At 35.7% G+C, this 24300-nt stretch overlaps 1 protein-coding gene across 1 annotated transcript in view; it reads left to right on the forward strand.

Annotated features, from left to right (window-relative positions):
- LOC132740616 (protein starmaker-like) overlaps positions 1 to 10997 on the forward strand; it is a 29276-nt gene extending 18279 nt beyond the window's left edge. The window contains exon 9 of the mRNA XM_060728559.1: positions 9606 to 10997. Within this exon, the coding sequence (XP_060584542.1) occupies positions 9606 to 9737 (132 nt within the window). The 3' untranslated portion in view covers positions 9738 to 10997. The remainder of the gene's footprint in view (positions 1 to 9605) is intronic.
- The last annotated feature ends 13303 nt before the right edge of the window (positions 10998 to 24300 follow it).

The following is a 24300-nucleotide window of genomic DNA, read 5'->3' on the forward strand; positions in this document are numbered from 1 at the left end:
ACAGTATAACCAAATAAATGATACAATATTTAAAAAAAATCCCATTTTAGCATTGAATTGGCATATTGGTGTCAGGATAAAGGATCAGTATTGCATTCAATAAAGTATTATGACCTCTTTATTTCAAACAAACCTTTTTTGGACATTTTGAGAGAATTTTCTTACTTGTAGTACAATTGCGACTTGATATCTGGAAATGAAAACGAGGCTTAACGATATACAAAGTGATTTGGTTTGGGTGTTTGTTACTCTGGAAATAAAACAAAGCTATATAGAGTACAAAAGTGCTTTGTTATGGACTTTGTGGACTCTTTAATTAAAAAATCGAGGCTAAATTAATGAGATTATAATCAAAAGTGATTAATATTTGGCAATCACATGGTGCAAATGCTGATTTTAGCTTGGAATAGGTAAAACCTCTGTATCTTTAAAATTGACTTTTCGTACGAGTATTCTGATAAATATTTTCGAAAAGGAATATGGTTGCTACAGTAAAAACCTAGTGGAATATGATAATGGTTTTGACCATTAATGACTTGTAAATCTTAAGATGATAGACCCCTAAGTGAAAATTTTGGCATCTTTTACAAAGGTTAAAAAGAAAAATTTAGCTAATTAATGAGAATCATGATTGATACAAAATTGTTGAGAAGAAATTGGGGTTCACCCTCCTTTTTTAGTTATCTGCTCCTGAATGTGAGGTTTTCTTATCTTCTGGGTTATTTTCAAAGGTAGACGACTCAAACCTGTGCCAAGCAACACCTCCTTCGACGTCAGATTTGTGTTTGATAGTTAATTCCCGATCGATCATAGTGCAAAATTTGCTGCAATAATATGCGATAGATTATATTCAAAAGTTGCTTAATTTAAGTAAAAGAAAATTTCTTTGAGTTATGCAAGAAACAGGGGCAAAAAACTCAACATATTAAGAACTGCTCAAAACTTCTTCACCATTTCTGTTCCAATCAGAGTGTTCATAAAACGCCATTTCAGTTAACATGCAAGTTTTTACAAGTTTTTGTACCTCCGTAAGGGGCATCCGTGGCATACTGGTTAAGGTCGTTGTCTTAAAACAACTTGCCTCTCACATCGTTTAGTTCGAGCCGAGCAAGCGTTTTCTGATTCTTTTATGTGGGAAAAGCTATCCAGCTAATAAATGAGAACAAAGATCAAAAAGGCAAAGTCAACGGTCATAGGATGAAACGTCTGTGGTTACTCATAATGAAATTACGGACAAAAGGGCACCTGAGGTCTCCCCCACCAGGACAAATGAAAAGTCGCCTTATGAAATATACAGTGCTGGTGCGATGTGAAAACCAATAAAAGCGGGAAGACCGATTAAAGCAATTAAATGAGGTTCACCAAATCACCATTTTCAGTTGCATTTCCGCATAGATATAACACAGCAGTTCGAATGTTCGAGAAAAAAAATGCGTCTTATTAAGATTGAACCAATAATTAATACCCGAGGAGCAAAATGTGCATTTTGTACTGCTTCAATTCGTTATCAAATTAATTTTGAAATAAGAGAACTAGATTGGAATCGGGTTGTTTAGGTGTGCCGTTACTCAGCAATACCATATGTAAATCCGCAAGGCACGTGGGATGGCCATCTTAGCATTGATGCCTATCTAACACACTTGTTTTCAATCTTCAAACCTGATGCAACCATTCCTATTTGTATCCATTTCGCTGTTCGTTAGAGAAAATGATAAAGAAAAGCAGCTTGTCTTAAAAGATAAGCATGGTTGTAAGTTAATTAGAATTTTTTTCACGCAATATCACGGCATAATGAAAGTGACTCCCTTTCTATTTCATACAGTGTCTCGTTAATATATATTATATGTTACATATAATCTATATTTGCTTAACCCTTTACCTTATATAGACGTGTTTTGACGGCTTTTCGACCCCCCCTTTTGAGGCCTCAAACAGTGAAAAACTACCCTATTTAGGCCTCAAACATTGTTTTTCGTTTGAGAAATGTTGTTAAAAAAGTGCCCCCCTCTGTTTGGGAGTTTGAATGGGGCGGCAGTCCCCCTGATCGGTAACGTGTAACCAACGCTGAAAAGCCTTTAACTCTATCTCAATCAATTGAGAAGTTGCAGTACTTTGAAATCAGTTTTGATGGAAAAAACAATGCAAAAAAGTGATTTTTGGCAATTTTGAGACGTCCCCCCGTTGCCATGGAAACATGAAAAGTTAAGATTGAGCATGCTGTTACAGAGGCTATGGTCCAGTGAACATTTGTGCCAAGTTTCATCAGTGTTTAAGCAGTTTTCATAGTTTCATAGCAGTTTGAACTTGTAACAGGAGGCTTTATAATGAAAACGGCCATTTTTTCACAAGGTAATGAGGTAAAGTGTTAATAACGTGTATTGTTATAACATAGTTATACACGAGGGACATCTGGAAACGAATGATAGTTAATTAATAACTTTTGATGGAAAAAAAACCATAAAGCCACACCACTTGGCACGTAACTAAATTAACTATTTTTGTGTTAGCGCACTCGTTAAGTAACACCGGGACGATACGTCATTTTCGGTGACGTCATTTCAAATAAAGTAATGGAAGACGATGCATTCGCACTGACACGAAGAAATTTATGCGTTTATCAATATACAGAGTAGGAGCGGAAAGAAAGCAACCGAAATATTAAATGCGCTCTTGAAAAGGAGGTTGATCCAAACGTGCAGTTTGATTTAGAACTATTTGTAGATGGGTGAAGGATTTCAGTAATAGACGGCAAGAGAATAAGCCCTCCTCCTATTGGCCGGTGACAGTTAATGACGCTTATAACACCGATATTGTTGCTCAAATTCTCAACTCTGATAAACGATTTACATGCCAGGAAAATGCCATAAAACGGGGATAAGAAGGAGTTCCGTTCATGTCATTCTGACGCAGAACTTAGACAGGAGAAGAATCGCCGCTCGGTGGGTGTCGCACGCACTCTCAAAAAACTGAAAAAGAAAAACGTGTTCAAGTTTGCACTAAATTGTTAAATGCATATTCAGAGGAAGTGAATGCTGCTGCATAGATTGGTTGCAATCGACGAAACACAGATCCGGTCATTTGTGTCAGTATTGTAACGCCAAAGCTCTGAATGGTATACTACTCACTCGCCGAGACCTGTGGTATATCGCTGCAGTATGAGGTGTCCAAAGATGTAAATGATTCTTGCTTAGGATATCAATGGCATTTTGACAACAGACAGTGTTCAACATAAAAGAACGATTAATAGAGTACCATGAGTCATATTTGACTTAAATTCTTCTACCAGCAATACGCCGCAAATACCGGAACTAATACAGGTGACGCTATTAATTCTTCATGATAACCCCGGACGTGTTCGACCTGTACCTTGAAGAAAATTCTTGAACACCCGCCATATTCGCCAGTCTTAAGACGTCCCTTCCAAAACTTAAAGGACCACCACGAGGAGTCTGGTATAACGATTTAAATGAACTATATATCGATCGTTAGGGACATCAACAAATCTTACCTAGCAACGTGAGTTCGGGATCTGCCAAAAAGATGGGAGTCGCGGGAGAAAATATTGCGATATTTTTAGAGTAAAACTTGTTGTTTTTACGTAATTAAGCAATTGTCATTCATTTCTGGATGATCCCCGTAACAGTAAAATTGCAATATTAAAAAATCAGTATTTCGTTGTTAAAACGTGGTGTCGAATAAAGGTTGGTACCCTCGCAAATTAAAAGAATTCCAATCATAAATACGCATTGATGTCATTTTAACGATTGTTGAACTTCATTTTAATCTTAATACGGCAATAATAAGATATTAACAATTTTTTGCCGACGTTGTCCATAATAACCTGACGGCCGCAGATCAATGATTTAATTGCGATTATCGCATTGTGAGTATTTAAGGAGAAGACCTTTATGAAGATCAAACTAATTTTGATCTTGACTTTTTGAATTACCTTGACCTTGAATGTGTAATTATCGAATTGTCACTGTTTTTTCTATGAATTGCGGTTAAACGTAGTAATGAGTATATGAAAATTATTTATACCTAAAAAAATATTCCATCAATAGAAAATTACAATGTGTATGTGTGTGTATGAGTGTGTATGTGTGTGTATGAGTGTGTATCAAGTCTTATAACTCCGACAGTTTAAGTTTGACATTTTTGTGCGTCTTTTCTAGCTTAGTTATTTATGAATGAATTGTTATCAGTCTTGGACACAACAATTCTTAAGGATAGACCTTCAAGTTGATTAGACTTACATTGATCTTGAGTCATAAAAGTCCTTGACTTTCTAGGTAAAATATTGATTTATTTTGTGCTGTTACTGTGACCTCCCTGCTAAGGAACCAGTAGAGATATTATAATATTGAACTTGAAAAATCCATGCAATATTACAATGAAACTGTGTGCTTAAAGTTTAATAACACTGTGAGGTAGTTTTGCATAATTTCTTTCCTTTTTATTCGAATTGACTTCAGAAGTCAATATCATTCTACTTTGATATCTCACCTTTTTTACCTTTTCGTTTTTCCTTTTTGCAAATAGGCTAAAGCTTTGAAATTTATGAATGAATTGTCCCCATACATGGACACAACAGTCTTTGGGCATAGACATTCAATTGATTTGACTAACATAGTTTGTAAAATAACTTTTACTTTCCAAGTAAAGTTATTGATTTAAAAAAAATCCATTATCCCTCATGTACAGACTGAATCAAACCGAGTCTGCAATTTTCATGTCATTTTGCTTGTTTCAATGCTTCCGATGGACCACTTTTTCCATATATTTATAAATCACAACAGCTGATGTGTGGCAGTCGTAAAATGTGACCCCGTTCTTCACATCAGTGTTGTTATATTTTGCTTGATTCCGGCATATAAAGTGTTGATTTTTGAGTACCGCTCAATCCGGTGCTATACGTCGTGAGGTTGTTGCACTTTTTTCATTATCGCTCATGTACAGACCCATGTTTTCTTCCTAAGTATAAAAAAATGCAACAATCCTCATGCGCCATAGCTTTGACTTGAGCGGTTCTCATTTTTAACACTTACAGAGCTGGAATTGCTGATCCCAAAGGACCTGAAAAAATATATCAACACTTAATTAAACCTATCAATGGTAAACCAATGGATTTACACTTTAATCGAACCCATAAATGTTGAGCAATAACCAAGTAACCAAGTGGTGTCATATCCCGTTTTTGTTTCGGTGCCTTCTGGGAGCCCTGCTGGCATAGACGGGTTGTATCAGGTCTGCGTAATGTTAGCGTCGCCTTGTTGTGTTGATCCTTGTTCACATTTTCCACAGCACTATTCAGTACCTTCCATAAACAAGCTCAATTAAACAATTTTGTCGTTTTAGACGTTCTTTAGGGAATCTGTTTTTTTTTCTATTTTAATACTCATGCCTGGTCTGCAATGGAATACGGCATCCCGCCTCTTATCTTTGTTTGCGCCCTTTGACAGTTGTCAATAATAAGCTCTTATTCAATTTAATTAAGTAGCCAGAGACCTGATGTTTTTAGAAAATATGATAGGACCAAACGTTGTTTGAAAATGTTTGAAAGAATTGTTTGATTGTTGTTTTTTATTTAAGAGAATAGAATTATGTGCACATTTTTCTTGTGAAGGTGAGAGCATGAGCGGTTCAGGTGTTGTCAAGTCAGATATTATCTAGTTGTCATCTGAATAAGAACAATTTCCTGTCATGCATGCAATAGTATTCATTTGTTTCATTTTGGCTTAAGAATTATCTGGAAAATCCTCAGGTCTACAGTAAGGCCCCCACGGTTACACGTTTAAACGGATTCGTTTCGATTACCATTCGTAAACGTTTACAATAATTTTTACCGTTCAATCGAAATGACCATAATGTCTTCCAAAATATCTTAATCATTGCCTGTAATCACGGATTTTATCAATTCTAATTGGTTTATTCCAAAGTAAAAAAGGAAAATGGGTGTTAACAACCCTCCACACAGCATCAATGTGCAGTAATCGCTTGTGACGTAATACATTTTTGGTAAAGTTGATTTTTCCTTGATCTTTCAAAACAGTGAAATGGGGATACAATGCAGAAAAGGTGTGCCGACACAATTATGATGAGCCCTGAACATTATTTATTTGTACAAGTATCAAAAAAAGAAAGAATGTCATTATTTAGCGACTTGAATACATGGTGTAGTATAGTACATAGAAGTACCGCCGTTTAAACGGTATCGTGTCAGTTGCTAGCAATCGTGTAAACGTTTACAAACATTTGTAAACGTGGGAGCCTTAGTCTACAGTACAGATCTACGGTCCGTCAGTCTGAAAACTGAAGTCAATTTCTGCGGATTATATTTAGCTTTGGCTGCACAATTATTCAGGGTTTGTACAGTCTTAAAATGTGCTTAAATTTGAGTTTCTTTCTTAAAAAGTGCCTAAAAATGTAAAAAAAGTGCTTAAAAGTCCTTGAATTTGATTACTCTCTTGAAAAGTGCTTAAAAAGTGCTTAAATTTGCTAAAAATGTGCTTGAAAATGTTTGAATCACAGAATGACATAGTTATGATAAAAATCAACAGTTAACAAAATAAAAAAAAGATCAAATTTAGTATCAAAATCAATGAAATGTTTACTCAAGGTAACAGTAAGTGGACAAATTGCAGTTGTTTTGAACTAATCTGTACTTGATGCACCCTTAGTTGTTCTTCTATAATGTTAGAAAATGTGTATTTAACAAAAAATGGCGAACAAACTATCCATCATAGGTTGAAGATTGTGTCGGTATATGTGCAACAAATGTGCTTGAAAAATGGGAAAACGTGCTTAAATAGTGCTTAAAAAGTCCTTGAATTTTGGCATTGGATGTCTGTACGAACCCTGTTATTACATCTGTTCTTCATTGTTGAGCTTTGAAAATGACTCTTGAAAATGTCATTTAAATCTAAAATAGTGGTTGCAAGTGGCTATATGTACAGTCAATTTAACAACATCTTGAAATGCACTGAGAGTCCTTTACGTCATTTTGCACATGCGCTCATTCACTCACCCATTATCAAAAAACGGTGCCTAGTTTCAATGCTGCCAAAATATAAAATGACACAGATCTTGCCATAGTTAAAGTAACATAAATATTAAAAATATAGGTCAAGAGGAGAGAGGTACGTTCACGCTTGTTACTGAGTTCACATGTTAAAAAATCTACATGTAACTGAATTTTGAATTGTTTTATTACTCTGTCTTATATGATCGGTAAAGTTGACTAAGTAATAGATTCTAGGGACGATCCTATTTCCGAGCTTATGTCTGCATTTAACACAAGGGATGTTGCACTTATTCATTATCCCTCATGTACAGTCTCTTTTTTTTGAACCACGTTTAAGGCCCGTTTATTTACATTTACCCTTTTACATAATACATTCATTGTACATTTTTCAATTAATTATTTTACATAACATACGTAAAAAACTAATATATATGTTGTTGTAGACATTTTAAAATAATTTCAAAGAGCTTAAACGTGAATCTCTTTAAGAAAATATTAAGAAAAAGGATATTATATTTTAAACAAGATAAAGTTTTGTTAAATCAATTTTAAAAATTTCCTTGAGTCAGTTGGAAAAATGCTGAAAAGTTTGGGGAGTTGCTAAAATATAAAAGGATAATTTGCAAGAGAAAAAAAAACTGTAGTAAACAAAAACATATTTTTCCAACAAACTACGATAAGATAAAAAATAGGTAATATTAAGAAAGTAAGGCTGCTTTGGTAATATACTTCTGACCTATCATCAATCAGTTCTTATAACATTATTAGAAAGTTATTCCACTTCCTGTTGAAATCATCAAGAGAATCATTTTGAAATGCTATGTATTTTTCTAAAGATATTCTATCAATCAATTTTCCTTTAAACACAAGATTATTTGGTATTTTCTTTTTTGTTTTACAACTATATATATAATATTTGGCAAATAAGAGAATATATGATAAAATTTTATTTCGTGAATGAAAAAAGGACAAAAATTTGTCTTGGGTTGCATGTATACCAATTTCAACCAACCATTTAAACAATTCATTCCAGAAAATTTGTGTTTGTTGACAAGTCCAAAATATATGTTCTATGCTATCTATTTCCATATTACAAAAATCACAAACGCTAGACTCCACTAATTTACATCTAAAGAGAAATTTGTTAGTTGCAATATTTCTATGTAAGAAATCAAAATAAAAATTTTGCAAAATATTATCCTTACAAATATCAAACGCATTTAAATATATTTGTTGCCAATTGACATTTTTATCTGGAAATACAGCCTCCCATTTTAACTGGGATTTTAGTTTTTCATTCTGGTATTTTAGCCTACTTTCTTTTTGAACCTGTGTTAATTTTCTATTTGGGAGATGTGTTTCTGTTTTTTCTAAAAGCTCAAAATATTTATTTCCTCAGTTGTTACAGAAAGAATGATATTATCTAATTTTCTTTTCCAACATGTTGGGATTGAAGAGATAAGTCTATGGTAATTTAAAAACTCAGTATTAGGAATGTTATATTCAGTTTTTAATTGACTAAAAGTTTTGCGTTTGTATCATAGATATCTTTTACATGGTATGTATTTTTGCTTCTCCACTGTAGAGAAGGCTATTGTATTTTTTATGTTTGAATTTTGCCAAATAATTTGTTCTGAAATATTTTTCGGATTTTCATTAAAATTGATTTCACTCCAAGCTACTTATACTTCGTGTATAAATTTATTTTTGATTTTAAATTTCAATATATCTTTTGTGTTTATATTGCATTTAAATAAAGATATTCCACCTAAATGATTAATATTTTTCTTTATTATTTCTTTCCACAACCCATTATTTGAATCGTTTATTATTCCTTTTATCCAGTTTGATTTCATGTACAATCTCAACCAAACCGATTCTGCAATTTTCATGAAATTTTGTTGTGATAAATGCTTCCGAGGGATCACTTTGTTTCTAGATTTTTTTACTAAGTAAGAAACCTTTTATTTGACTTGTACATGTAATTCATTATTGCACGTAAAATAATAATTAATTTTTTATGTTCTTTTACAATTTTACTAAACTTTTCTCCGAGTTCCTTGCCAGTGGCCCTGGATGTTTTTAGTTTTTCTTTTTGATCTTTTCGAGATGTGTGGGTTCCAATATTCCTGATATAATATTTTTTAATCGCCCTTATGATATGTTGCATGTTTATTTAAATTGTCTTTTAACGTTTTTTTCAGTGATAAACAGGCCCTGATCTCCTTTCAAAATTCCATTTTCTTTAGTTCCACGCATTGATTTCTTGTTAAGGGCACACGCATTCTTTTACTTGCGGACCATACGCCGATTTTCATGGAATGGCACAAAGTGTGTGTCTCATTGAAGGTTCCATGAAAACTGCGGATGTTCTTAAATTCCAAATATCACAATTTCAAATTTGAATGATGAGTTCTGCTTGGGGGCGTGGACGGTAGCTTTCAATTTCCATTACCGTCCATGGGCATTTTTTAGGGATTCTTTGTTTTGTTTGGGGGAGGAGGATCACACAAATTTTGTATATATTCGGTTTCAAATTTTATTTTAGATGCTAAATAAAATCTTTTGTAATATATTTTAGATGTCTTCCAAATTGAAGAGGTTAGAGCAGGACACACGAAAACTAAAAGCGAAAAACATGTACTCGTGGAGACATCCGATTTACCCATGGAGACATTCGATTTTCGGCCTTTCATCGACTGAAACTCTGTAGTGAATATAATCCTGACGCTGACATTTGTTTGTGTATATATATAACGATTTTAGTTGTCGCAATATGTCTGAGAAACGAAATTATTTTCATTCTGAATAAATGTCAAACATTAATTTCACAAACTTTAAATTACGTTGCATGCTTATTCATGGCCTGAAGAAAGTAGCACTGAATGCGAATAGAAATTAAATGTAATTTAAATTGTATTTTGAGTTCCATTCAAACTACCAATCATTATATTAATGTACTAATTGGCAAAAGCAACAGTTGCAAAAGATGGTTCAGGTAACTGGCCAACGTATAAAGTTCTGGAAATTATAAAAGGAAAATTAAAAAAAAGATTTTCAGAAATAAAAATAAAAGCTAGCATATCGGAGAGATAATTGGCCGTTTTTTTACACTTGGGGACCATATGCCGCTTTTCATGGAATGGCACTAATGTGTCACATTGAAGGTTCCATGATAACTTTCATATAAACACATCTGCGGATGTTTCAATATTCCAAATTTTTCAGATCATGTTAAATGTAAAACACTGCTTAATCCGGCGCCAGGGGGCGTATACGGTAACTTGCACATTCTATTTTCGTCCATGAACAGGACTAATCAAACCGAGCGTCCAACATTGTCAATGTTTTCGTTTTTATACGTTTTTAAGGATTCTTTATTTCTCTCTGTTTTTTTTAAAAAAATCACGTTACTACATTTAAATAACTTATGATTTCCCATACCTTTATTTTATGCATTCATTATTGTCTCATTATTTTTATTTGTTAATTTTTTAAACCTTTAATTAGTTACTGAAACATAAATTGCTTAAAGCAGAACAATATTTATTTGAAAACCACACAACTAATATAGAGATAAATAAGAATCCCTAAAACATGCCTAAACGGTAAAATTGAAAATGTTGCAGGCTGTTTTGAATTAGCCTGTACATGGACGGTACTGTCTTGTTCAAACTATCGTCCACATCCCCTAACACTGGCTTACGCAGAATTCAACATTTAAACATGAAAATGGTGAATGTTTTATCTTAGAAACCTTTTCAGATGTGTTCTTAAAGCGGTTATCATGGAACCTTGAATGTGGCACATTTTAGTCTGACTTTAGAAGGGGGTTCACTGCGCTATTTTTTTTAACTGGCACATATCTAAGATTCCGAGTGTGGTTACATATTTTTTACGGATAACCCTTACGGCGTTTTTGACCATTTGTATTGTTTTAGTCGATGTCATTAAAACTTATCTGAGAAAATTACATACGTTGTTGTTATACCAAATAAGTTGTTATTTAGTCAACTTGTTAAAAATTCTGGAAACAAAGTGATCCCTCGAAATCATTAATCCCCTCAAAATTACAAGAGAATTGCAGACTCGGTTTGATTGAGTCTGTACATGAGAGATAATGGTTAAGTGCAACATCGCTCACGCCCCCTAGCACCGGCTTGAGCGGTACTCAATTCTCAACACTTAATAGTGCTGGCATCAATGATGCCGAAGGACCAGAAAATATAACAACACTGAAGTGAAGTACGGGGCAACTTTTTACAGCTGCCACACGGCACTTGACATCTGCTGTTGTGAAGTAAAAAATTCTGGAAACAAAGTGATCCCTCGAAATCATTAATCCCCTCAAAATTACAAGAGAATTGCAGACTCGGTTTGATTGAGTCTGTACATGAGAGATAATGGTTAAGTGCAACATCGCTCACGCCCCCTAGCACCGGCTTGAGCGGTACTCAATTCTCAACACTTAACAGTGCTGGCATCAATGATCCCGAAAAACTATTTTTTCAAAACTAGAAACACCTCCAATGCATTTAGTCAACACATTTATGGTTCTTGGGCATATTTTTAATCCATGACGGTTTTGGTTTAAGTAATTTACTATTATAAGGGAAACATTTTGTGCTGAAACAAAAGAATTGGCATTCTGATAAAATATGATAAACAAGATCGACAAGGAAAGGCGGCATTCAATGAACGCAGCCCCCACCCGACCCAGCAACAAGCGCCAGCGGCAAGGAGCCCAGGAGGACCCCAAAGAAAAACAGGACAGGGCACAAGGCAGAGTACGGGCAGGCAAACCACTACATCAGAATACATTATAAGTAACTTATAAGGAAATAAAACAAAACAAATAAATGATTTAATATAAGGCCCACAATGTCAAAAGGCACAGGGGAAGGGGACATGAGACACGGGGAAGGGGGGGAATAAAATAAATATAAACCAGGGACAAAGGGAAGATACTTACCGTAGACGAGAAACAACAAGAGACACGAGCAAAAGTGTCACCAAAACAGTATAAAACAACATAGACATTCATCTGAGGAACACAGAGGGGCGCCGCCTTGGAACGGTCATAAATCAATACAGGGAACGAACTTAATGTCATGTTGTTGTGGCTACTTTTCACGACCGATTTATGGTGGTGGCTACAAAAATTGCGGATATGGTTTGTTTTAATAAAGATTATCTTCTGTGTGGTTTATTTCTTTAACCCTGCTCGCTGCGCCAGTAAAACCCACAAGCCTTCATGACTCGTCGAGGAATGGCAACTGACTAGTGATCTGCTTTCTTTAGGGATTCTTTATTTATCTATTTTATGATCACATCCGTGTTATTTGTGCCGTGTGGCGGCTGTAAAAAGTCTCCCCGTACATTTAATCAATGATGTTATTTTCGATCCTTGAAGATCGTTCAGCACGACATTATTGTTGTGCTTGTGGTACTTTTAGTTTCAACTTTTCGGCATTTTCTAGTTGGGTGGTTCCAATATTCCTACTTGAATAATGTTGAATCACCCTTAGGATATGTTGCCTGCTTTTTAAATTTGTCTTTTGACTTCTTATCTGTGATACGCAGGCTTCATAACCTCTGATCCCCTTTCAAAATTCTATTTTATTTAGTTCCGCCCATTGTTTTCTCGTTTAGGGCACACGCTTTTTATTACTTGGGGCTTTTCATGGAATGGCACGGAAGTGTCACATTGAAGGTTCCATGATAACCGCCGTATGAACACATCTGCGGATGTTTCTAGATTCAAAATTCTACCATTTCATGCTTAAATGTTGAATTCTGCTTAAGCCGGTGCTAGGGGGCGTGGACGGTAATTTGCACTTTCCAGTACCGTCCATGAACAGGCTCAATCAAACCGAGCCTGCAACATTTTCAATTTTGCCGTGTTGGGCTTTCTTTAGGGATTCTTTATTTATCTATTTTGTTGTAGGACTTTTTATTTTCGAGTTAAGCCTTTAGGACTTATACGTTGGGAATCAAGCAAGGAACTGCCCAATCGCGCATGCCTCGATCCTTACTTCTGTACAAATTCCGGTGACGTACCGTTCCGTACCAAACGTATCCCTGTCATATAGAATAAGACGTATTTTTGGAAACTTTCAAAGATGTAAGAACAGGCTGACACAGCCCTTAAGTCATAAAACTGAGGTTCTGCTAATGCTGCACTTGTCTGCATTCTTCAACCATTTTACAAGTCAAATTCTTTAGGGATAAACAAAGCTCCGTTAACACTAAACTTGTCTGTAGGGTTATCCTAAAGAGAGTACAGATTCTGACGAATACGAATATTTAGCTTTATTTTTTAAGGTAAAAAGTACATCTGTGTTTGCTAATCACATCACCCATGTCTCCCAGTTGTTTTCGCTGATGTCCTTTCAAAATAAGGCATGCGTTTCTAGCAGACGCCTGTTGTCAGGGACCCCCTCTGGAGGTTGGTTATCTGGTATTTGTCAAAATAAGTATCTGAACCAAAGGAACATTTAGGAAATGTCTCCAGCCAGCCTATCAACCTTTTTACCCCAAAGGACTGAGTCCCCTGTGTGGGCGCGCCATATAAGGTTGGCACTGACTTCCCCTGCATGTTAGTCAGTTCTCTTGCACTTGTGTAAAATTAGAGGGCGATCTGGCATACTGAACTGAAGTTATCTGACTATGATCAAATATGATAAACAAGATCAACAAAGAAAGGTGGCGTTCAATGAACGCAACCCCACACGACCCAGCAACAAGAATAGCGGCAAGGAGACCAGGAGGGCGCTAAACAAAAACAGGACAGGGCACAAGGCAGAACACGGACAGGCTGATTACTAAAATGATGAATAATTTGTAACTGATAAGAAATTAACAGAAAACAATTAAATGATTGAATAATAAACCCACAAAGACAGAGGGCACAGGGAAACAGGATATGAGATTCGTGGAAGGGGGTGGGTGTAAATTAAAGAAAGGAAACTAGAGGCAAATGGGAAGATACTTACCGTAGACGAGAAATCAACAAAGGACACAAACAAAAATGTCACCAAAAACAGTATGAAACTACAAATACATAAACAGAGGGGCGCCGCCTTGGAACGGTCAGCTGTATAAGTACTGCTGCGGAGTTTAAACCGGTTAATGGTGCACCAAACCTCACTCTTAGCCCCACCACGTTCCTTTAAACGAGACAGTGCAAAAAATGAATCCCGACAAGTGAAATTCTAACAGTTTTTATGGTTACAAAAGGTGAAATAAGTAAAACACCGTAATGCTCATGTATAAACATATAAAAGAAAACCCAATGACCATAACAAAAGTACTCAATGTCTTAAAGGAAGACAGAGCAACAAAGAGATCACCTACAAGGGCCCATTCAAGTCCCAATATGTTTCTGTTTCTGTCCTGTCGATCCCTATTATTCTCGTGCAACAACTTTGAAAGACATCAGAAAGCTTAGAAAATAAAATGATAAACAAGATCAACAAAGAAAGGCGAGGTTCAATGAACGCAACCCCAAAACGACCTAGAAGGTTCTGATAGGCGAGATCATAAAAATATGACACTTCTCATGATGAACAACTCCTATGGCCGAACCAAACCCCTTGACGCTTGACAGTATCTCCGGAAAGCACTCGAGGTCACTTAAAACCCCCTGATTAATGTACCGAAGATCCGTTGGAAGAACTCCAACCTAGGCCGCTTTTCATGGAATGGCACTAACGTGTCACATTGAAGGTTCCATGATTACCGCCATATTAACACATCAGCTGATGTTACAAAATTCAAAATTGTACAAGTTCATGTTAAATGTTGAATTCTGCTTAAGCCGATGCAAGGGGGCGTGAACGGTAGTTTGAACTTAATAGTACCGTCCATGAACTGGCTCAATCAAACCGAGCATGCAACTTTTTCTATTTTGCTGTGTTGAGCTTTCTTTAGGGATTCTTATTTTCTCTATTTTATCGCCACATCAGCGTTGTTTGTGTCGTGTGGAGGCTGTAAAAGTAGCCCCGTACATTCAATCAGAGATGTTATATTTCCGATCCTTAAAGATCGTTCAGCACGACATTATTATTGTGCTTGTGGTAAAGTAGTTCTTTCTATTCGGCTATTTTCTTGTTGGGTGGTCCCAGTATTCCTCACTTGAATACTGTTGAATCCCCCTTAGGACATGTGGCCTGCTTTTTAATATTTGTCATTTGACGTCTTATCTGTGATATGCAGTCTTCATAACCTCTGATCCCCTTTCAAAATTCGATTTTATTTAGTTCCGCCAGTTGTTTTCTCGTTTAGGGCACACGCATTTTTTTCTTGGGGACCATATGCCGCTTTTCATGGAATGGCACTTACGTGTCACATTGAAGGTTCCATGATTACCGCCATATGAACACAACTGCGGATGTTACAAAATTAAAAATTGTACAAGTTCAATTTAAATGTTGAATTCTGCTTAAGCCGGTGCTAGGGTGCGTGGACGGTAGTTTTCATTTAACAGTACTGTCCATGAACAGGCTCAATCAAACCGAGCCTGCAACATTTTCTATTTTGCCGTGTTGAGCTTTCTTTTAAGGATTCTTATTTTCTCTACTTGATAAGGCCAATCACAGCCTCCCTTCCCATGATAACCGCCGTATGAACACATCTGCGGATGTTTCTAGATTCAAAATTCTACCATTTCATGTTTAAATGTTGAATTCTGCTTAAGCCGGTGCTAGGGGGCGTGGACGGTAATTTGCACTTTCCAGTACCGTCCATGAACAGGCTCAATCAAACCGAGCCTGCAACATTTTCAATTTTGCCGTGTTGGGCTTTCTTTAGGGATTCTTTATTTATCTATTTCCATAGAAGGTCTTACTTAGCCTGTCTGCGTGAAATTAGGAGTCAAATGCTTCCAGGTCATTTGGCAGGCTGGCAATTTAAAGAAATTGTTTTCAAATCTGGAGAAAGAGTGATCCTTCGGAAACATTAATCAAATCAAAATTACATTCAAAGACTTCAGTGACTACGACATGGAAATCCTCGTCACCTCACTGTAATCTGTCACTGATGTTCCACTTTTAAAACTGTTGACCATTCTCTACGGATTGCTGGTCTAGTAATACTAACAGAATTCTCCGGGACCAGGGTACATCTCTTGGATGTCTCCACCGGTGCCGTTTGCAGGTCTTCTTTAGCCATTTGATGTCTGTTTCGGGCCGATGTAGCTCGTTAACGGTCAACCCATCATAAGCAACTCAATGCTCTTGTTATGAACAGTATCACCAGCCAAAGCGTCATCCTAAAAAGGCTTTGGAAGATGCTTCTCCATATCGCACACTTTCCTACGAATTTCCTATTTATTTATACTGTCTTGTTTAAAAGGAACATATTAGGGCAAAGAGTCAGTTTTTGTTGAACCATTAACCGGTTTATTCTTCCCAACAGCACTTATGCTGCTGACCAATCCAAGGCAATCCCCCTACGTGTTCATCAGACCTATGTTTTGTTAATTGTTGCATACAATTGTGGTGTCACTATTGAGTCACCTTTTGGTTTTTCGTCTACGTTCAGTATCTTCACTTTCCCTTAGATTTTTTTCCGGTGATCCTGTTTCGAGATGCATTCATTGAATGCCTTTTTTTCTTCAAATTTTGACCCAATAAGCATTATCATTTGAAATGGTGAAACTTTGATTTTAGACATCCACAGATGTTTTCATACGGCTGTTATCATGGAAACTTCAATGTTACATGTTAGTGCCATTCCATGAAAAGCGGCGTATGGTCGCTAATTAATAAAATGCGTTTAGCCTAAACGAGAAAGCAATGAGCAGAACTAAATAAAATGGAATTATGAAAGAGGATCTGAGGTTATGAAGTTGACATCCTTGATTTTACTTGATTTTGGTAAACTTTGTCCGAAGGAAGAGTTACCTCTGCAGTTGTATCAACAACATCATTGAAACTTTATACATTAAAGTGCATCGGAGTCCGGAACATTGATTTTGACTTTATGCTGCATAGTTCCTATAAAAAAGTCCTATTACGCATCACCAGGATCTTCTTCCATATTTTCCTTGTGTGATCCTCCTCGAGCTGAGGGCATGTCGCTGATGTAATGATGTCTCCTCCCTTTTCTACCGATGTCGGTTGATTCAACCTGTCCACTTGTCCTAGGAGATCTGGACCGGCCTCATTTTACCCCTCTGCGTAAAAAGTCGAGCTTGGGCAATATTTTGTCATATTTTTGTCAATATCCGCTAACTTGCCTTTCAACTCTTCAAGTCATGAATCAATTCTAGATGGTTTGGCTAAGTTGCTGATCTGGGGATCATCTTCCTTCCATGCATGGTCCTTTGAGTATGGATTGCGCACTTTATCTGATCAATTTCCTCTTCCATAGACTTTGGTCGTGCATTTGCTACTATTTCAGCGTGGCAAAATCGTAGAATAGCTAGCGACCACATGATATTCTCAGACTGGATTTCTAAATGCCTCAGATTCCAAGGACACAACACCATCATCCCAACCATGCAGTATTTCAGTGAACGGCTGCTTTGTATTATTGAAGTCGATTAAGGTTGTTTCGGCCAATCTGCTTTTCGTTCGTTTGGCGAGGTCATAATATTCCATGTCCCCGTCACGGTCACCATGTTGACAAAGAATGCACTTGTCTACCTGGTCAAAAATAAGCATAGAGCGTATTTGCAGTCCTTGCCAGACCATTCCTGCGTTACTGTGTACTTTAAAACTTCATGAAGAAAGTTCTTCAATTAGAAGAGCCACCATAGACTACTGTCTTTGTTGTCATGTGTTAGGGTGACTTTATTGAATGCCACCCTTTCTTGTTGATATTGCTATTCATATTTTAGAATATCACTGATTCGTAAAACAGATATAGGAGCTGGCGTATCTGTACCTAACCTAGAACACCTTCTATTAGGAAAAGGAAGTAGCTATTATTGGTTCTCTTTTGATTTTCTGAAATTTAGCACAAATATCCGGTATCGCAATTCTAAATAATTTGCTGTATGCCACGTGATATACCTACCCACCAATTGATTTCATTGTTGTCTTTGCACACACCGACAGTTAAATACAAATCAGTGGACATTAACAAAAAAGTACAAAACTGGTATATGAGAACTGTTCACCGATGCAGTTTCAAGCTGATATCTCGTTATCATTTACTTATAGTTATTGAATTATAGCCTTGAAAAACATGGGAAAAAAATAATACAAGAACTGAAACAAAGAAAATAGCTGAAAGATTGAAATAAAGAGTTATTTCATCCAATCAATTTACAGCATTAGTTATGGGGTATTCATTCAGCCTTCGAATTTTCACAAAGATACTAAAACCTGTGTTCGCTTATCTTTTTACTGTTTATTTCATTGATGATTCTTGGCTAGTAGGAGATTCTTATCAGTCATGTATGCGTAATGCGAATGAAACTGTGCAGTTAATGGATAAACTCGGATTTACGGTAAATCGGACAAAATCGGTGCTAGAACCGTGTAAAAAGCTTATCTTTTTAGGCTTCATACTGTGTTCTGAATCCATGACAGTTAAACTAACATTTGAAAAGGGGGAAGATATAATTACGCTTTGTTCGAAAGTGCTAAACACCAAACGAATCACTATTCGTGTCTTTGCTTAACTTATTGGGAAATTCAGGGTGGCTGAGCCGGGAGTTCAACATGCACCACTATATATCCGACCGCTTGAAAAAATAAACTTCATATAAATATTTAGAAATGAAAGCTTGTGAAATTGGCTTACGCACTTTTTGTTAATCTTCAAAAAATATTCATGTCAAATTGTATACGGACAATACATCATGTTGTTCGTACATTAATAGATATGGAGGTAAGGTTCGAGCTCTCGACGATATTACTAGAAGAATATGGTTCTGGTGCATTGAAAGAAATATTATATTAACGGCAGCCCATATTGCTGGCGTATCGAACACACACACTGACAAACTTAGTAAACCTGGAAATGATGATATGAGTTGTCTTCAGAACAAGGAATTCTTGATAAAATCCTAAAACATCACCAGAGCATTTAAATTGATTTATTTGCATCAAGGTTGAATGCAAAACTTAAAAAGTATGTTTCTCGCTATCCAGATCCATCCGCTATTGCAGTAGATGCATTCACATTTAAGTGGAGTGATAATTATTATTTATTTTACATATTTCCAACTTTCAGCTTGATAGCACGCATCCCTTCAAAAGATAGAAAGAGACCACGGAAAAGCAATTTTGATAGCACCAATCTGGACTACCCTGACGTGGTGGCAAATTCTCATGAGATTGATAAAAGGTCCATGTTTGATTCTCCCAAAAGTGGAAAAAATTCTGAAACTAGAACAAAGCATCCTCTGAAAAAGATGAGACTTGCTGTTTTCGATATATCAGGGCGGGTTAACGAAGGCAAGGTATACCGAGAGACGCTCGAGACATCATCATACAGTCCTGGAGAAATAGCATAAGAAAACAGTACAACTCATATGTTAAAAAATGGTTACATTTCTGTGGACGGGAAGCTAATCCCTTTAATTCCAATATAAACGATATTATCAAATTTCTTGCAAGGACTGAGTTACTCTGCAATAAACACAGCACGTTCAGCTGTAAGTAATTTTGTGAGAATTACTAGTCAGGTAAACAACTAAACATACATGAAAACGAAATAATATCACGTGTTATGAAGGGTGTTTTTAATGAGAAACCAACACGACCACAATACAAAGTAACACGGGATGTAAAGATCGTTCTAAACTACTAAGAAAAGATGGATACTACATCCTTTCTATCATTATCATGTAAGTTGTGCATGCTATTTTTTACTTGTTACGGCTCAAAGATGCCAAACTTTGCATACTATAAAATTATCTGACATTAAAAGAGTAGGAGAAAACATTCTCATTTAAATATCAGCTCTTTTGAAACAGTCAAGACCAGGGTTCAGTTTAGAACCGATTATTTTACAGCCGTATAAATTAAAAAAGAATCTATGTATTGTAACAACTTTAAGGTAGTAGGACCCTAATGGGCACTATCAGGAACTAAAAAATTGACATTATAGGTCAGATGTATACCTTAAAAGTTCACCTGTATGCAAAATTTAAACAAAGTTTACTGTACGGGAATCAAGTTATGGCCACTTTTCTGAACTCAAGCTAGGATGTTATATGGCCCTTTTTTAGAAATGAGGAACCTTTAAATAATCTGCAATAACATTCTAATGAAAAATGTTTTCCCATTAATTTTTGGTAAGAAACAAATAATACCATTCAGCTAACAATCCAAATAAGCAAAATTATGGTTTCTACTTAAAATTTATGAAATCTGTATAAAAATGTTACCCTACCCCACCCATTTTTACCACGTGTCTGACCATTTTTCTACTTAGGGAGCCTAATTGAAAAAAATCTTAAAATTTACCCAAATGAGTGCCTGTTTTCAAAGTTTCCCTAAATTTTTAAAAAAGTATATTGGTTGATCTTGTAAAATATGAAATACTTTTACCTTCTAGATTTGATTATATTTCACTTTGAATATATCAGGTACCATATTTATTACTAGATTTAGCATAATTTAACCAATAAATACCCATATAAATTAAAAAATCAAAGTTAAACACTTTTTTCTTTCCAAATGGGACATGAGAGATACATAAATAATGTTAAAAGAAAAAAGAAAGAAAGAAAGTTGACCCTTCTGGGGATTGAACCCATGGCCCTCATTTTCAATGTAGTTAACAGTAGTTCTAGCCTATTTGAATACTCTTCAAAGCGGAGGTAATGCACTAGGATGCTAATACCTTAAATGAATATATCGCTAGAAGTGAACATTTAAATTTAAGAATGGATGAGTCACTTATTATTTCCATAGTAAAACCACATAAACAGGTTTCCAAACAGACAATAGCACGATGGATTAAATTAACAATGATGAAAGCAGGCCTTGCTGACACATTCAAACCGCATAGTACAAGATCAGCATCGACGTCAAATGCTTTTTATAAAGGAATCCCTTTATCTGACATAATTAAAACCGCGGGATGGAGTACAGCAAAGACATTTGCTAAATATTATCAAAGACAGATTCTTACCACTGAAACTCTAAATTTTGTGCTAGAATGAAGATGTATGTATTTCATTCGTATTTATCAGATATTACGTTCGGGCAATAGTTTTGCATAATGATGTTTACACAATACAGTTATCGCCCAGTTATCTATAAATGTATATTTCATTGCATGATTAGTTTACAATAATATGTAGTAAGCCATACATATGTTTCTTGTTCTTATTGGCGTACTGGTTTTTCCTTTTACACTATTTTATCAGAAATCTCTCTGAACAATCTGTGTGGCCCCTTAAGGGAGTTTATGTGTTGGGTGAAATTAAATGATTAAGCAAAACTTACCTTGGTAGAAGTAAGACGAAGATTGATCATAATTTCATTCGACACAAAACTCCCTAAGGGCTCACAAGCCCGCCCACTACCACCCAAAACGGATTTCTTTAAATATTGTCATCTTATACATAAGATACAAACTTTAAAATGTGACCACTCCACATCGCTGATCGCTGCGTCTGTAATCTGTGTGAGCCTTTAGGGAGTTTTGTGTCGGATGAAATTATGATCAATCTTCACTTTACTTCTACGAAGGTAAGTCTCTCTTAATCATTAAATCATACTTGCACAACATTGTTTTCAATTAGATGTAGCAACCTATTAACTTTAAAAATAACAACTATAAAGTTATGTAAGGTAGAGTTACCATTCTTGTGCAGTGCAATCGAACCACTTTATTCGTAAAGCATCGGCTCTTCCCGTATACTTTTGATAAGAGGCATCGTACGTGGAACACGAATATACCAACGAAATTCGCAGAGGCCATAAGGTTTAGTTTGTTCGCGAGAAAGTTAAACATATACAACTTTTCGCAAACTTGTTTATGCCTGAGTAAGAAGGATAAATGAGTGTTTCAAAATATCATTGTTGTTCTTCCTTCCACTGTATAAAAGAAAGATATCTCTTTATCACTTCTGCCATAAAATGACACACATTGATGCCGCCATTTAACCATGGGACTGAAAGTAGTTCCAATATATCGCCCTATTATGTCAGAAGATTATTGCAAGCATAATCAGCGAAGAGATCAGATTGCTAACCACCTATGATTTTCAATATATCTCAATTATTATTTCAAGTAAAAATTAGAAAAGCAACAGTTACTTATAAGCAATTATCAAAGCTTTGCAAGCGGTACAAAAGTCTCTTACCGTAATTAGTTCAGATACCTTGAAAATTTCAAAGTAAAATAGCAAAAAAGAAGATGTGTACGTAGCGTCATCAATCATGTGCACTGTACACACCTCCTTCGTGAGATACATTTACCTGTGAACCCAAATATCTTTCGAGTCTTGCTTCGGACAAAATAGCAAGAAAATTAATAAGGACAATTTAATAATGTAAATGTTTTGATGTGTTAAATAATCATTCCGGTGCATTTCTCCTTAATGAGATCTATTCACCTAAGAAGTGATAAGTTTATATCTAAAATACGTTTTAAATTACGCTCCGGACAAAACTAAGGCATAAAAAATGACAAAATGTTTATGCATGAAAAAAAAAAAACAACAACAAAAAACAAAAGGAAAAAAATTCAATAACAACATCACAGAACAGGGCAATTTTACTTTACTCAAATTTTATGACAAGAAATTTTTTCTTGCGGCAAATACTTTGCGAGTAGACAGACTATACTTATCAGTGAGAGATTTAAATGACAATTTGATGTTATCATTACATTGCTATCTATCCTTCTTTCAAGTTCCATGGACAAAATATCTGATACATAAAATTAATAACAGAAAAAAAGATTGCCATTAGAAAAAAATATAAGCAGATGAATCAAAAATATTGGTAATTTTAAAATATTTTTAACCATAATAACCAGATTTGTCAAAAATACAAGAGCGATCAGTAATCACATGTGTCGCCTCATGATGGCCAATTTCATGTTTGGACAAATTTTGTGACAGACGGACAGACAGACGGACAGTGCACAACTAGACTTGGTACTGATCATTCCTGTAAAGTTTGGATAAAATTGCACCAGTAGTTTATGAGGAGTAGTCCGGACAAGCTTTTGCGTATCTGGCAACACACAGAAAAAACACCTTTTTATCAAAGGGCCATAACTCGGCCAAAAATCATTCAACCGGAAAACCCGTGCAATATGCGCAAGGACTTGAGCTACAGATCAATCCTGTAAAGTGTCATTGAAATTGCATTAGTGGTATAAGAGAAGTAGTCCGGACAAACTTTAAAAATAAAAATTATTAAAGGGCCATAACTCAAACAAAAATCATTGAACCGGAAAATGCTGACAATATGCACAACTATACTTGGTACTGATCATTCCTGTAAAGTTTGGATAAAATTGCACCAGTAGTTTATGAGGAGTAGTCCGGACAAGCTTTTGTGTATCTGGCAACACACAGAAAAAGAAACCTTTTTATCAAAGGGCCATAACTCGGCCAAAAATCATTCAACCGGAAAACCCGTGCAATATGCGCAAGGACTTGAGCTACAGATCAATCCTGTAAAGTTTCATTGAAATTGCATTAGTGGTATAAGAGAAGTAGTCCGGACAAACTTTAAAATTAAAAATTATTAAAGGGCCATAACTCTGACAAAAATCATTGAACCGGAACATGCTGACAATATGCACAACTAGACTTGGTACTGATCATTCCTGTAAAGTTTGGATGAAATTGCAGCAGTAGTTTATGAGGAGTAGTCCGGACAAGTTTTGTGACGGACAGACGGACAGACAGACAGACAGACGGACAGACAGACGACGGAGAAGTGATCCCTATATGTCGCCACTACTCCGTAGAGGCGACACAAAAATGATGTGCATAATGCTCAAAATATTTGTAGCAATAATTTGATTAGTATATTTCGAGTTTTTGTGGACATATGAACAGACAGACAGAGGGCAAACAAAATACCAACATGTAAAACTTGATCTCCACATTTTGCTATGATGTACTCAGGTTTTAAGTATCATTAAAATATTATTTTTAGATATAACTGGGTCACCTAACTTATTCCATAAGATATTGCATTCGGGATAATGCCCGTTGTCTATTAACACGAGGGGGACAAATCGGTAAAATGAAAAATCGGAAAAAATCATTTACCTACACGTTACATTTAACACTACAACAGTGGTTCTGTTAATAATCCTTTGTGAAAAAAGACATCGAAAAACAA

This window comes from Ruditapes philippinarum, unplaced genomic scaffold, assembly GCF_026571515.1.
Source record: "Ruditapes philippinarum isolate M1 unplaced genomic scaffold, ASM2657151v2 ctg5920_1_1_1_1, whole genome shotgun sequence".
In the NCBI taxonomy this organism is placed as follows: Eukaryota; Metazoa; Mollusca; class Bivalvia; order Venerida; family Veneridae; genus Ruditapes; species Ruditapes philippinarum.